At 41.3% G+C, this 12,320-nt stretch overlaps 1 protein-coding gene across 3 annotated transcripts in view; it reads left to right on the top strand.

Moving 5' to 3' along the window:
• The window catches only part of ttc28 (tetratricopeptide repeat domain 28), a 945,172-nt gene that overhangs the window by 885,761 nt on the left and 47,091 nt on the right, over positions 1-12,320 (top strand). For all 3 annotated transcript variants that reach the window (XM_072248021.1, XM_072248020.1, XM_072248022.1), the window contains 2 exons: positions 2,696-2,820; positions 5,965-6,196. In XM_072248021.1, the coding sequence (XP_072104122.1) occupies positions 2,696-2,820; positions 5,965-6,196 (357 nt within the window). The remainder of the gene's footprint in view (positions 1-2,695; positions 2,821-5,964; positions 6,197-12,320) is intronic.

Below are 12,320 nucleotides of genomic sequence, written 5' to 3'. Positions count from 1 at the left end.
ATCATGGCTGATCATCCACAGTCAGTACCCTTTTCCTGCCTTCTCCCCATATCCCTTCACTCCACTATCTTTAAGAGCTCTAGCTAACTCTTTTTTGAAAGAATCCAGAGAATTGGCCTCCACTGCCTTCTGAGGCAGAGCATTCCACAGAACCACAACCCTCTGTGTGAAAAAGTTTTTCCTCAACTCCGTTCTAAATTGTCTACCCCTTATTCTTAAACTGTGGCCGCTGGTTCTGATTCCCCCAACATCGGGAACATGTTTCCTGCCTCTAGCGTGTCCAATCCCTTAATAACCTTATATGTTTCAATCAGATCCCCTCTCATCCTTCTAAATTCCAGTGTATACAACCCCAGTCGCTCCAACCTTTCAACATATGACAGTCCCTCCATCCGGGAATTAACCTCGTGAACCTACGCTGCACTCCCTCAATAGCTAGAATGTTCTTCCTCAAATTTGGAGACCAAAACTGTACACAATATTCCAGATGTGGTCTCACCAGGGCCCTGTACAACTGCAGAAGGACCTCTTTGCTCTTATACTCAATTCCCCTTGTTATGAAGGCCAGCATGCCATTAGCTTTCTTCACTGCCTTCTGTACCTGCATGCTTACTTTCAGTGACTGATGAACAAGGACACCTAGATCTAGTTGTACTTCCCCTTTTCCTAACTTGACACCATTCAGATAGTAATCTGCCTTCCTGTTCTTGCTACCAAAGTGGATAACCTCACATTTATCCACATCAAACTGCATCTGCCATGCATCTGCCCACTCACCCAACCTGTCCAAGTCACCCTGCATTCTCATAACATCCTCCTCACATTTCACACTGCCACCCAGCTTTGTGTCATCTGCAAATTTGCTAATGTTACTTTTAATCCCTTCCTCTAAATCATTAATGTATATTGTAAATAGCTGTGGTCCCAGCACTGAGCCTTGTGGTACCCCACTAGTCACTGCCTGCCATTCTGAAAAGGACCCATTAACCCCTAATCTTTGTTTCCTGTCTGCCAACCAATTTTCTGTCCATGTCAGTACCCTATCCCCAATACCATTTGCTCTAATTTTGCACACTAACCTCCTATGTGGGACCTTATCAAAGGCTTTCTGAAAGTCCAGGTACACCACATCCACTGGCTTTCCCATGTCCATTTTCATAGTTACATTCTCAAAAAATTCCAGAAGATTAGTCAAGCATGATTTCCCCTTTGTAAATCTATGCTGACTCGGACCTATCCTGCCACTGCTCTCCAAATATGCCACTATTACATCTTTTATAATTGATTCCAGCATCTTCCCCACCACCGATGTCAGACTAACTGGTCTACAATTGCCTGTTTTCTCTCTCCCTCCTTTCTTAAAAAGTGGGATAACATTAGCTACCCTCCAATCCGCAGGAACTGATCCTGAATCTATAGAACAGTCCCTCTGCTCTTTTCATGCCCATCTCAGAGTGTAGGCCATGGTGTAGTTGAACAATTATCCAAAATGCAACATCTCTGGCAGAGTGACATTCCCATCAGTACTATGATTAAAAATAATCCTTCCATATCATGAAGGTGTGGCAACCATGTTACACGGTAGCACCATCTTACCTCTGAGAGAAAATAATACTCAAGCTCGGCTTCAGACACTCAACTACAATTCTAGGTTGACACACTAATGCAATGGTTATTTTTATACAGAGATTGCAAGTCAAGTTGTATATGAAATGTAACCGTGGACTGTACCCACAAACACAAGAGATTCTGCAGGTGATGGGAATCCAGAGTAACACACACAAAATGCTGGGGGATCGCGGACAGCATCTATGGATAGTAATGAACAGTTGATATTTCAGGCCGAGTGTTGTGTTTTGTAACTTCAAATTTACTTGCTGCCCGTTATGCCGCTGGCGTTTAGGGCAGCAATGGAAGTCCTTCATCTCTGGTGGTGTTCAGGGCATCCTTCATCGTGTCAGTAGCTTCCTCTTGGTTTTCACTACTATCAGTCATGCAAGACCCGGGCAGAAGCTCAGGAACACCATCGCACTCAGATGTAGAAGGATTCTTCATTGCTGTTTCCGCAACAATTTTGTTTTACCACTCAGGGTTGTTATCCTTGAGCTGAACCCCCAAACCTGAAAGACCGATGGACCACTCTTTAACATGTCTGGCACAGGTGGCCCTACCAAGAGCAAAAGCATAAAGCCTTGACTCAACCAATATAGCTCTTTGGGTCATTGAGACACACAAGCCTCCAAACCCAACAACAAATTTGTAGTCCTCTTGTAGGTGTAACTTCAAAACATTAAACTAATTTAAAGACATGAGAGTCTGAAATACAGGTGTAACTTATATTTATATGTGTATTATTTATATGTATATTAAATAGTTAAATAAATAGTGCAAAAATAGGAATAAAAAAGTAGTGAGGTACTGTTCACGGGATCAGTGTCCATTTAAAAATGTCACTGTCATACAGAAATTACTATTGTAGGTTATTTTTAGATTACAATAATTACAGTTATTATTAATTATGTGGATTTCAGGGATTGGTTATTCATGACTTAGAGTTGACTTGTGTGATGCAATCACAGTATGCATTGATTTTCCATTTATTTTACTTGTATCCTAATTACTAATGTCAGTCCTTACTTGCCTGTGTATTAATAGTATTATATCTGTTTGTTTAAAAGCTACCCTTCTTTTGCAGGATTCACGCTGATTGGAAATGATGTTAAATTGAACAGTCCCTCATCTCTCATTGGTCAGGCTCTGTCTGAAATCCTTCAGCATCCTGATCGCGCCCGAGACGCCTTGCGTGTCCTGCTGCACCTGGTGTGTTGTTTTAATCTGCGAACTGCTCTGTGTGTGAGGGTGGTGGTGGGGGGGTGGGTAGGGGGGAGGTTGGGTGGGAGCAGTAAGAAAGGAGGGCTTTCTGTGAAACCTAGTAACAGTATTGCTGCAGATGTTTAAATGTCGTCTGTGAGAAAAAGCTATTTGGTTTTATTTTTTAAAATTTTATTGAGATAGGGCATGGAATAGAACCTTATGGCCCTTCAAGCCACAGCGTCCAGCAATTACCCTGATTTAGTTCAAGTCCAATCACAAATTAATTTACAATTACCAATTTATTTACTTATTTAATTATTGAGATACAGCATGGAATAGGCCTTTCCAATCCCTCGACCTGCTCCACCCAGCAATACCCTGATTTAACCCTAGCCTAATCACAGGACAATTTAGAATGACCAATTAACCTACCAACCGGTACGTCTTTGGACTGTGGGAGGAAACAGGAGCACCTGGAGGAAACCCACACAGTCATGGAGAGAACGTACAAACTCCTTACAGGCAGAGACTGGAGTTGAACCCAATTTGCTGGCACTATAAAGCATTGCACTATCCACTATGCTAAAAAAAAAAGCAGGAAAATATTCTACGCAAAAGCATTAATTCCTCAGTCACCTGGAAAAATCAATCTGAAATTAGCCAATGCTCTGTGCTTCTTCCAGCAAATGAAGGGGAATTTAAGGAGTGTCCTTTTTCACACAAAACGTAGTTGGTATCTGGAATGAGCTGCCAGAGGTGGTGAAAAAATGAACAAAAGTACTTAAGAGGTATCTGGACGACAACTTGAATCAGCAGGGATAGAGTGATATGAGATTCCTGCAGCAAAGTGGGATTAATGGGTAGGCACGGTAGTCAGCTTGGACTTGTAGGGCAAAGAACCTATGATGAAATAATTGCAGCTTTTAAACACATTTCCATGACTAGTCACTGACCATAATGTTCCCTGATTCCCTATGAAACATGTCTGCCGAGGAGGGGGAATAAACTCCAACATAAATTAAACACGAATGCTGGGCTATCGGTAATTGTTTGAGTATAAAATGCAGTTTCTGCTAAAGCAACTTCCCTCAGGCCATTAAGCTTCTGAACTCCCTGAAGTATCGCATTCGAAGTGTCACTGGATAATTTGTACTATACGTGTAATATTTAATTTATGCACCTTACTTTGTTTATCTACACGGGATTCATTTGTAGATTTAAATCTTACTTTCCTAAGTTATTGTGTGTTATGTGTATTACTGTGCTTTATGCCCTGGTCCAGAGAAACATTATCTCATTTTGGGGTCTACATGTATTTTGTTAAATGACAATAAATTTGACATGACTTGATTTGAACTCACTCCAGGGTTCCCAGTCCTGCTAATGCACCCAGCAAGAACTTACTTGAATGGGTGACTGGTAGTGCTGATGAGGGTCGTAAAACATAGGACAGTACCATGCAGGAACAGATCCTTTGGCTCAGAATGTTGTGCCAAACTAATTAAGTCAGTGCCCAACAAAGCTGATCCTTTCTGCCTACACAATGTCCATATCCTTCCATTTCCTGCACATTCATTGGCATATCTTCGAGCCTCCCGAATCATCATCATCATTATGTGCCGTGTCGTATGACGTGGGCGATCGTGGTCTTTGACCACAATTGTTCTTGGCAAATTTTTCTACAGAAGTGGTCTGCCATTGCCTCCTTCTAGCCAGTGTCTTTACAAGACAGGTGACGCCAGCCATTATCAATACTCTTCAGAGATTGTGAGCCTGGCATCAGTGGTCGCATAACCAGGACTTGTGATATGTACCGGCTGTTCATACGACCATCTACCACCTGCTCCCATGGCCTCATGTGACCCTCATCGGGGGGCTAAGCACCGTGCCCAAGGGTGACCTGCAGGCTAGCAGAGGGAAGAAGTGTTTTAGACCTCCTTTGATAAAGACTTATCTCCACCCCCACCACCCGCACCTCTTGAATACCGTATATTGGCCTCCACCACGTTTTTCCCTTGTCTTTAACCATCACCTCCAACAAGTCTTTCTTCTATATCCTATGCCCTGTAAACAGTTGTAAATCATGCGGAATTGTTCAATTGAACGTAAAAGTTGTTGTCATATTTAAAAGAAGGAAATTGAGAGGATCTGCAGTAAGATAGAGAGGCATAATTGAAGCTGATAGATTGTTAAATCATTCTAATTATTGTTAGCATGATTGTAATAAATGGCTATACTCTACCTAGACCTGAAGCTGATGGAAAATGCTTACAGTTATGAAATCATGTTTAATGAAGAAATAAAGAAACCATAATTTTAAATTATTGTTTGCACTTGGGTATAATTTGTACAGTATCCAGTTATCATACTGCAAGTAAACAACATATAATTATTTTTTTCATCTTGTGAACTGTTGGTAGAGTCTCTGTTTCTATTGAAGCAACAAACCTGATCACAGCAGATAACCCAGCCGCTCACCTCCTCAGGCATCAACCATTCACCTGTGTCTTAGTCACTCACCTGCGCCATCAGCCACTCATCTGCCTTGTTGGCCACTCACCTGTGCCTTTGGCTACTGACCTTGTCCGTCGGCTACTGACTTTCTCTGTCAGCCACTGACCTGTACTATTGGCCATGATTGGCCATTCACCTGCCCCATCGAACACTTATCTGACCTACCAGTCAGTCAGAGTCTATCACATCAGTGGAGGGGTCTATGATTCCCATATAGGTCTCATTAGCTATCTCAGGACCCACAGAACCAGACAGGAAACAATTCAGTCTTGGTTCTGAAATTTGTTATTTGCATTTTGGAATGGAGTAGACAAAGGAAATTATTGACCACTTCAGTTTTAGCCTCATCTACTTATGTCTAGTTGCTTCTGTTGGCAGTAGGGTGTTACTGCACAAGCTTAAAATAATTTAAAATATAAATTTTCATTGGAACAATAACATGCGATGTTAAAGTGCAAGTTTTAACACCATGTGATCTGGACTGTGATGCACTTTAATTGGCCCATTTAATATAAAATATTATTCCACAGGACAATTTTAAAACAGGGTCTTTGTATTATTGGTTTTCTGGCCATAAGTAATGGGCTGGACTCATTTGTGAAATGGAGAAATCAATGGTAATTTTATTTATCTTAGGTGGAGAAGTCACTCCAGCGGATACAGAATGGTCAGCGGAACTCCATGTACACATCCCAGCACAGTGTGGAGAACAAAGTGGGTGGTGTGCCGGGTTGGCAGTCGCTTCTCACTGCCGTAGGATTCCGGCTCGATCCTCCAGCCAGCGGGCTTCCTGCAGCCGTCTTCTTTCCAGTCTCTGATCCTGGAGATCGGCTTCAGCAGTGCAGCACCACGCTCCAGTCGCTTCTAGGTAAGTAGCATTGTACAACAGTGTTCCATCTTAAATGTTGTTCTTCTCTCCATTTCAGCTGCAGTCCACATCTGCAATGCTAACATTGTGTTTCACAGGCTTGTTTTCAAATTGATGTTTGTGGGGATTTTTTTTATTGTGATCCTTATGCTTCTTCCCACCGCTCTCTGTAAGGAGCCTGTACACATTCTCCCCGTGACTGTGTGGGTTTCCTCCGCATGCTCCGGTTTCCTCCCACAGTCCAACGACTGGTGGGTTAATCAGTCATTGTGAATTGTCCCGTGATTAGGCTAGGGTTAAATCGGAGGTTGCTGGATAATGCAGCTCGACGGGCTGGAAGCACCAGTTTCATATGGTATCTCAATCAATCAATAAATATACATATTAATATATACTTTTGATGCACCCCCACCACTTTGGTGGGACCCCTTTCAGAAGAACATCTCAGTCAAACCCTTCCTGGGAGTTCCCTATGCAATGCAAGTTATTAATATGTGTTGTGTTTTTTTAATGCTGCATCAGAACCAGAGCAACAATCATTCTGTTCTCCTTTGCATTTGTGTACTGAAGAATGACATTAAACAATCTTGAATCTTGAATTTGTTAACTATTTCAAATATCTGGCTTTTTAAAACAATATAAGATAAAGAACAGCGGTTATACATTACAAATGACTTATACTTTGCATAATAAATTTCAGTAATTTAAGTTGCACAAAATTAATATAAATAAGCAATGCATCCTTAAGTGACTAGTGTTACCAACAAACACTTGAAGATGAGGCATAGTGTGGGGCCGATGAAGAGGAAAGCTTCTCGTACAATTATCTTTCAAGAACCGTTGTATAGGTTGGATACTTTTGACGTCCTCCTTTGATGGGACCCCTTTCCAGAAGAACATCTCATTCAGGCCCTTTCTGGGAGTTCCCTATGAAATGCAAGTTATTAATATATGTTTTGTGATGATTATGAATGGAGAACCAGCAGGTAAGTAGGGATTAGTGATCTGCTGTGTATGAAACTAAAAGCTAACTGTGACCATGATGAAGCTGAGCCCAAAGGCTTGGCATTTTTGTACCTCTTTGACCTAACCTGATCATTGGCATACATAAAATAATCTCAACCAATCTGTTGATCTTTTTAAGCATAAACCAGCAAATAATGATCAAGAACAGAGATAATATGGAGCAAATCATTCCATCCTGGAGAGCACCACCTAACTTTATCCAAATCTAATTTTTTTTTAGCAGAATGTGTACCTGATCTAACCCAAAATCAGTTCCCAAGCATTATTGAGACTGCCCAAAATACCTCATTTTAGGAGAGGCAAACTATATCTGTTAATCTGGGTTGAACATAAACTCTGGTACAGCAATTGAAAAGACCTCTCAGCGACTGATGGGTGACTGAGGTCATAAACCTTTCTATCTCCACCTTCCACTTGAAAGCAGAAAGCTTGTTTCTGATTTGTAGCTAAGAGAAATGGGTGTGTGCTGGTCCCCACAGAGAAACTGCAAAACCCTTTAAGCTAACCACTGTTCCCTCTCCGAAATGCAGCTCTGACACCAGGTATTGAATTAGAGCTGCATTTCTTTGGGGTCCTGCATCTAACAGTTTAGCACTGAAGTAAGTGACATGTCAAACATCTCACAGACATCATCATCGTTATGACGTGGGCGATCATGATAGCATTGGTAAATTCAGAAAGACCCCCTCCATGCTAATTCTGGAAGCAAAATTTGTCAGTACTGCATAGCTATCTCTTTGTCTTCCTTCGTCCAGCAATTTTTCTCTTCTCTCCATCTTCCTGGAAGTCAAGTTCTTGGTGGAGTGTTGCTCTGCAGTCACCAAGTGGGACCCACCCTTCAGCAGTAATCCTTACATTCAGGGCCAGTCAGTGAACTCATTGGTGGGGAGGAGGGGTTCAGGTCCCATTGGGAACCTGTTTTTGTCACCAGTTGGGTATCCACGTACTTAGCTCTTAAGAAATAAGCTGTTTCCTTTCACTGGGGCAAGCCTGCTCAGGATAAATGGTAATGCTTCTCAAATCCTTGGCGAAATCAAGTTAACTTAGTAAAGACCAATGATCAAAGCTGAGGCCTTGCAAGTATTTATACCTTAAGCTCTGCACTAGTTTACTAAGCCGACTCATCAGAAGAGCTTATGTTCTAAAATTTTAGTCACTGGTGGCGAGGTGTCACATCAAATTCACATTACTCTAGCAAACGCTACAGCGATGGAGGCAACATTGTTGTTTGTATTACTGTATCTGAATATGATCATAAAGCCATATTATTGGGTTTTTGCGGAGGGGCCTTAATTGAGAAACAGCAGGTAACATATAGGGATCTGGAGTCTCTCTGTGGGATGGCGTATAGTTGTGACTGATCTAGTATATATCAGTTCCCAATGAGCTCTGTGATGGAATTACTTAATTTTAATTATAATATGTTAAAATAAATCCCAACCTTTGTGATAGTTGGTGAAGTTATTATGCTCCCAGAGGTATTATACATTTATAAATGCATCGAGCTGTCTTGTGCCGCGACATTCCTGACAGTTGCTTCCTCTCATTGCGTTTGCTTTCAAAATATGCTTTAGTTTGAAAAGAATACATGCAGCTTTAAATTTACATCAGTGGAGGATTCCTGAGAGGTCACAGTATAGCAAGTAATGAGACGTGTGTGGAGATCTCTGTCAATAAATCAGAATACTTCATTATTAATACCTTTTGGAGAACATTCTGCAAAAATCCATTGTTTTAACATATATAGGCATAAAACTTTTAAGGAGATTATCTTTCTTAAACCTTTAAACTTGTGCAAAGAGAAACATCGGCTGGGTACATAAGATTTTATGTTCGAGGTGTTCCTTTTATCTGCTGTGTCTTGCCAGTGTAACAGGGCTGACAGTTATTGAATAGTCTGGAGATCGAACTATCACTCTCCTAGCCAAATAAGACTGTGAGAGACAGAAGTATCGCTTCCATACCCCAAGGGAGAGGGAAAGCAAGCTGATGTAACAAAAGATGAATGATAAAAGCAAGCAGACTGTTCTTATATATCTTTATGTACATGTTGCTCTGTTTCTAAGGTCGTTCTTTATTTACACCATCATGTTCATATATATTATTCTTTCTGCTTTTTTTTAAGTTTTTTGCCATATTCCTAGGAATTGTTGCTTTATGTACTGTTTTGCCATGTCACTGTGTTAATGTACATGATGTTGTGTTTCCTTACACAGTAATTTGTCACTATACAGTATCTGCATTCTGCTGTTTCTGTTACTGCAATCTTTAGATATATTACTGTGTTTATAATGTCACTTGCTTCTACGTCTTTCTCATACCTATTTTGTTCTCTTCCATACATTTCTACAGGCTGTCATGTCATATTTCCTGAAAGTATAACCCTATTCTTTCAACATTGTTCAGCTACACTGCTGTTTACCAGGTCTAACCTTAAGTGCCTTGAAATTTAGTCTTCTCGTGCTTGCTTTTTCAGCTCTCCACTATTTGAATGGAAATGCAAAATTGATCAGAAAGTGCAATTAACATTTCCTCAAGTGCACAAGTGAATAAAGCGAAATTCAAATCTCTGGCTGCTGTATGTGTGAGGACTGTACAAGTGGAAGTCACTGGGTCTGCAGCTGAGGCATTAATTGGTGTGCTGTGCATTTCCTGCATCAATGGTGCATCACAGAAGTGTGTACATGCTACAAAAACAGCAAAAAGCTGCCCTTAATGGGAGGACTTCAACAAACTCAAACAGAGCTAAGGAGTCGGACTTAACTAACCACTGTTAGGGAGTTATCCACCGATGTTAAACATGAAATCTTATCCAGTTGACCAGATACCTCTGATGTTTGAGGTGAAGCTTTCCAGTTTAATTTTTGAGTGAGGTTAGGTGGGAGTATTTCAACCAGGCGGCCACTTCCGATACTAGGACGTCTTAAATCCTATGGAAGAAGCAGGGTGCTCAATTCTATCGCACCACTGCTAGTGGAAGTTCCACCTGTTAACACAATGGTCCCCATTCAAGCAGCCCATTTTTGAGATCCCACCATCACAGCAGACAATAATTGTAGGTGTGGTTCTCTCATGCAATTCCTGAAAAGAATGCAGTTGCCATGTATTGTAGAGCTCAAGACACTGAGGATTTGTATCACCCAGCCATATCCCCAAGGCTGAATGGAGATAATGACTTGCTCTGTGCATGATCAAGGGGGGAAAGTTTTCAATGAATCGCCAGAAGTTAGGAAAGTGGAGGAAGATCTGAGGAACTGAAAAGAAAGGCCAACATCTGGAAGGCCTTGGGGAAAAAGCATCTGAGGAACGGAATTCCTGGGACTGAGACCAGAGCAAAAAGTGCAGAGGAAAATTGTTTCTGTGCCTCACCAGAGGAAAATTCTTCTGTCATTCTAAAGTGTTTCTATATGCTTTAGAATTTTAACCCACCTTTTTTTTTGCTAAGATTATTTTATGTAAATATTGAACATGCCAGTCAACTAATCAACTTCCAGAAGCACCTTAAATTCGGCTACTTTTTCTCTCACCTTCTTGTCTCCTTTCTTGCTTGGTAGCTTGTCTGAATTGATCACAGCTTTGAAGTTTCCCAGCGCCTTGTGGTATCCGGATCGCAGAATTCTTTGCTCTGTTCTCAGTCCCAGATATTCCTGCTTTCAGATGCCTGTTTCCCAGTGCATCTTAGTTCCTCAGATATTCCTCTACTTCCCTAACCTCTGGTGAGACATTGAAAACTATAACCCTCCCCCCTCAAAAACAAAACAACACACACAAAATGCTGGAGGAACTCAGCAGGTCATGCAGCATCTATGTGAAGAAGAGTAAACAGTTGATGTCCAGGCCGAGGCCCTTCATCAGGACTGGAAAGGCAGCATCTGTGGAGATGAATAAACAGTCAACATTGCAGGCCTAGATCCTCCTTCAGGACTGGAAACCATATTTTTGAAGTACATTGAACTTCTGTTTATCTCATATTTTTTGGTACGGTAGCACAGAGGTTAGCACAACGCTTTGCAGTACAGGTGACCTGGGTTCATTTTCCAACGCTACCTCTAGGGAATATGTACATTCTCCCTGTGACTGCGTGGGTTTCCTCCAGGTGCTCCTGTTTCCTCCCACAGTCCAAAGATGTACTGATTGGTAGGTTAATTGGTCATTGTAAATTGTCCTGTGATTAGGCTAGGGTTAAGTCAGGGGATTGCTGGGGGGGGGGGGGCAAGGGTGGTGGCGTTGCTCAAAGGGCCCTATGAGCCTATTCCATGCTGTATCTCAATCAATCAATCAATAACTAAATAAATAAATAACATTCATATTTGCTTACAGCTAGAACTTGTGCACAAGGAATAAGGCCTGTTCTGTAGTAGGACCTTCTGCATCTGGGGAGAGAGTCAGATTAGATAGTGTCAAAACTGCTGAATGATTCTGACTAGTAAAATCATTCAGAAACTATGTAAAAACTTTCAATTAAATTTTAAACAACTATTTTAATTTTTAAAATGAACGTCAATACATACAACCAGAATGATTTAAAAAATGTAAAAGAATCAAGCTTCCCAAAGTTCCCCTCCCATCTCAATGAATGGAGATGCTCTTCTTGCAGCGGGGTCATGTGTGAGGGCGTCACTGCAACAGTCAGTGATTCTTTGGTGGGGAGCTGCAGGTTTGTGCACACATTCAGGGAAATCTCAAAAATCCTGGCACTTAGTGTGGCGGGAAATGCCAGCACCCACTCTTTAGGATCAAGGCCAGCAAGCAAACGTAAGTTTGGAGAGGAAACTGCTTTCCAGCCTTGGCCATGACTCTCTGCAGTGACTGTACTAGCATGGCCCAACCATTCCAGATTTAATAGCTTTGTCCATTGTTCTCCCATACATATATATAGAAAGATAGATAGAGGGTAGATAGATAAGTATATATATTTATAAATGCAGATATACAGTATATATAGATATAAAATGGGGGAGGGGATGTCACAATAGTGTAGCAGTTACGTAGAAAACCTACAGCACAATACAGGCCCTTTGGCCAACAATACTGTGCTGAACATGTACTTTCTTTAGAAACTAACTAGGGTTATCCATAGCCCTCTATTTTCTAAGCT

The sequence above is a fragment of the Mobula birostris genome, chromosome 31 (assembly GCF_030028105.1).
Source record: "Mobula birostris isolate sMobBir1 chromosome 31, sMobBir1.hap1, whole genome shotgun sequence".
Lineage (NCBI taxonomy): Eukaryota > Metazoa > Chordata > Chondrichthyes > Myliobatiformes > Myliobatidae > Mobula > Mobula birostris.
Note: the sequence above shows the minus strand (reverse complement) of the source record. Positions and strands in the feature narration are given on the sequence as shown.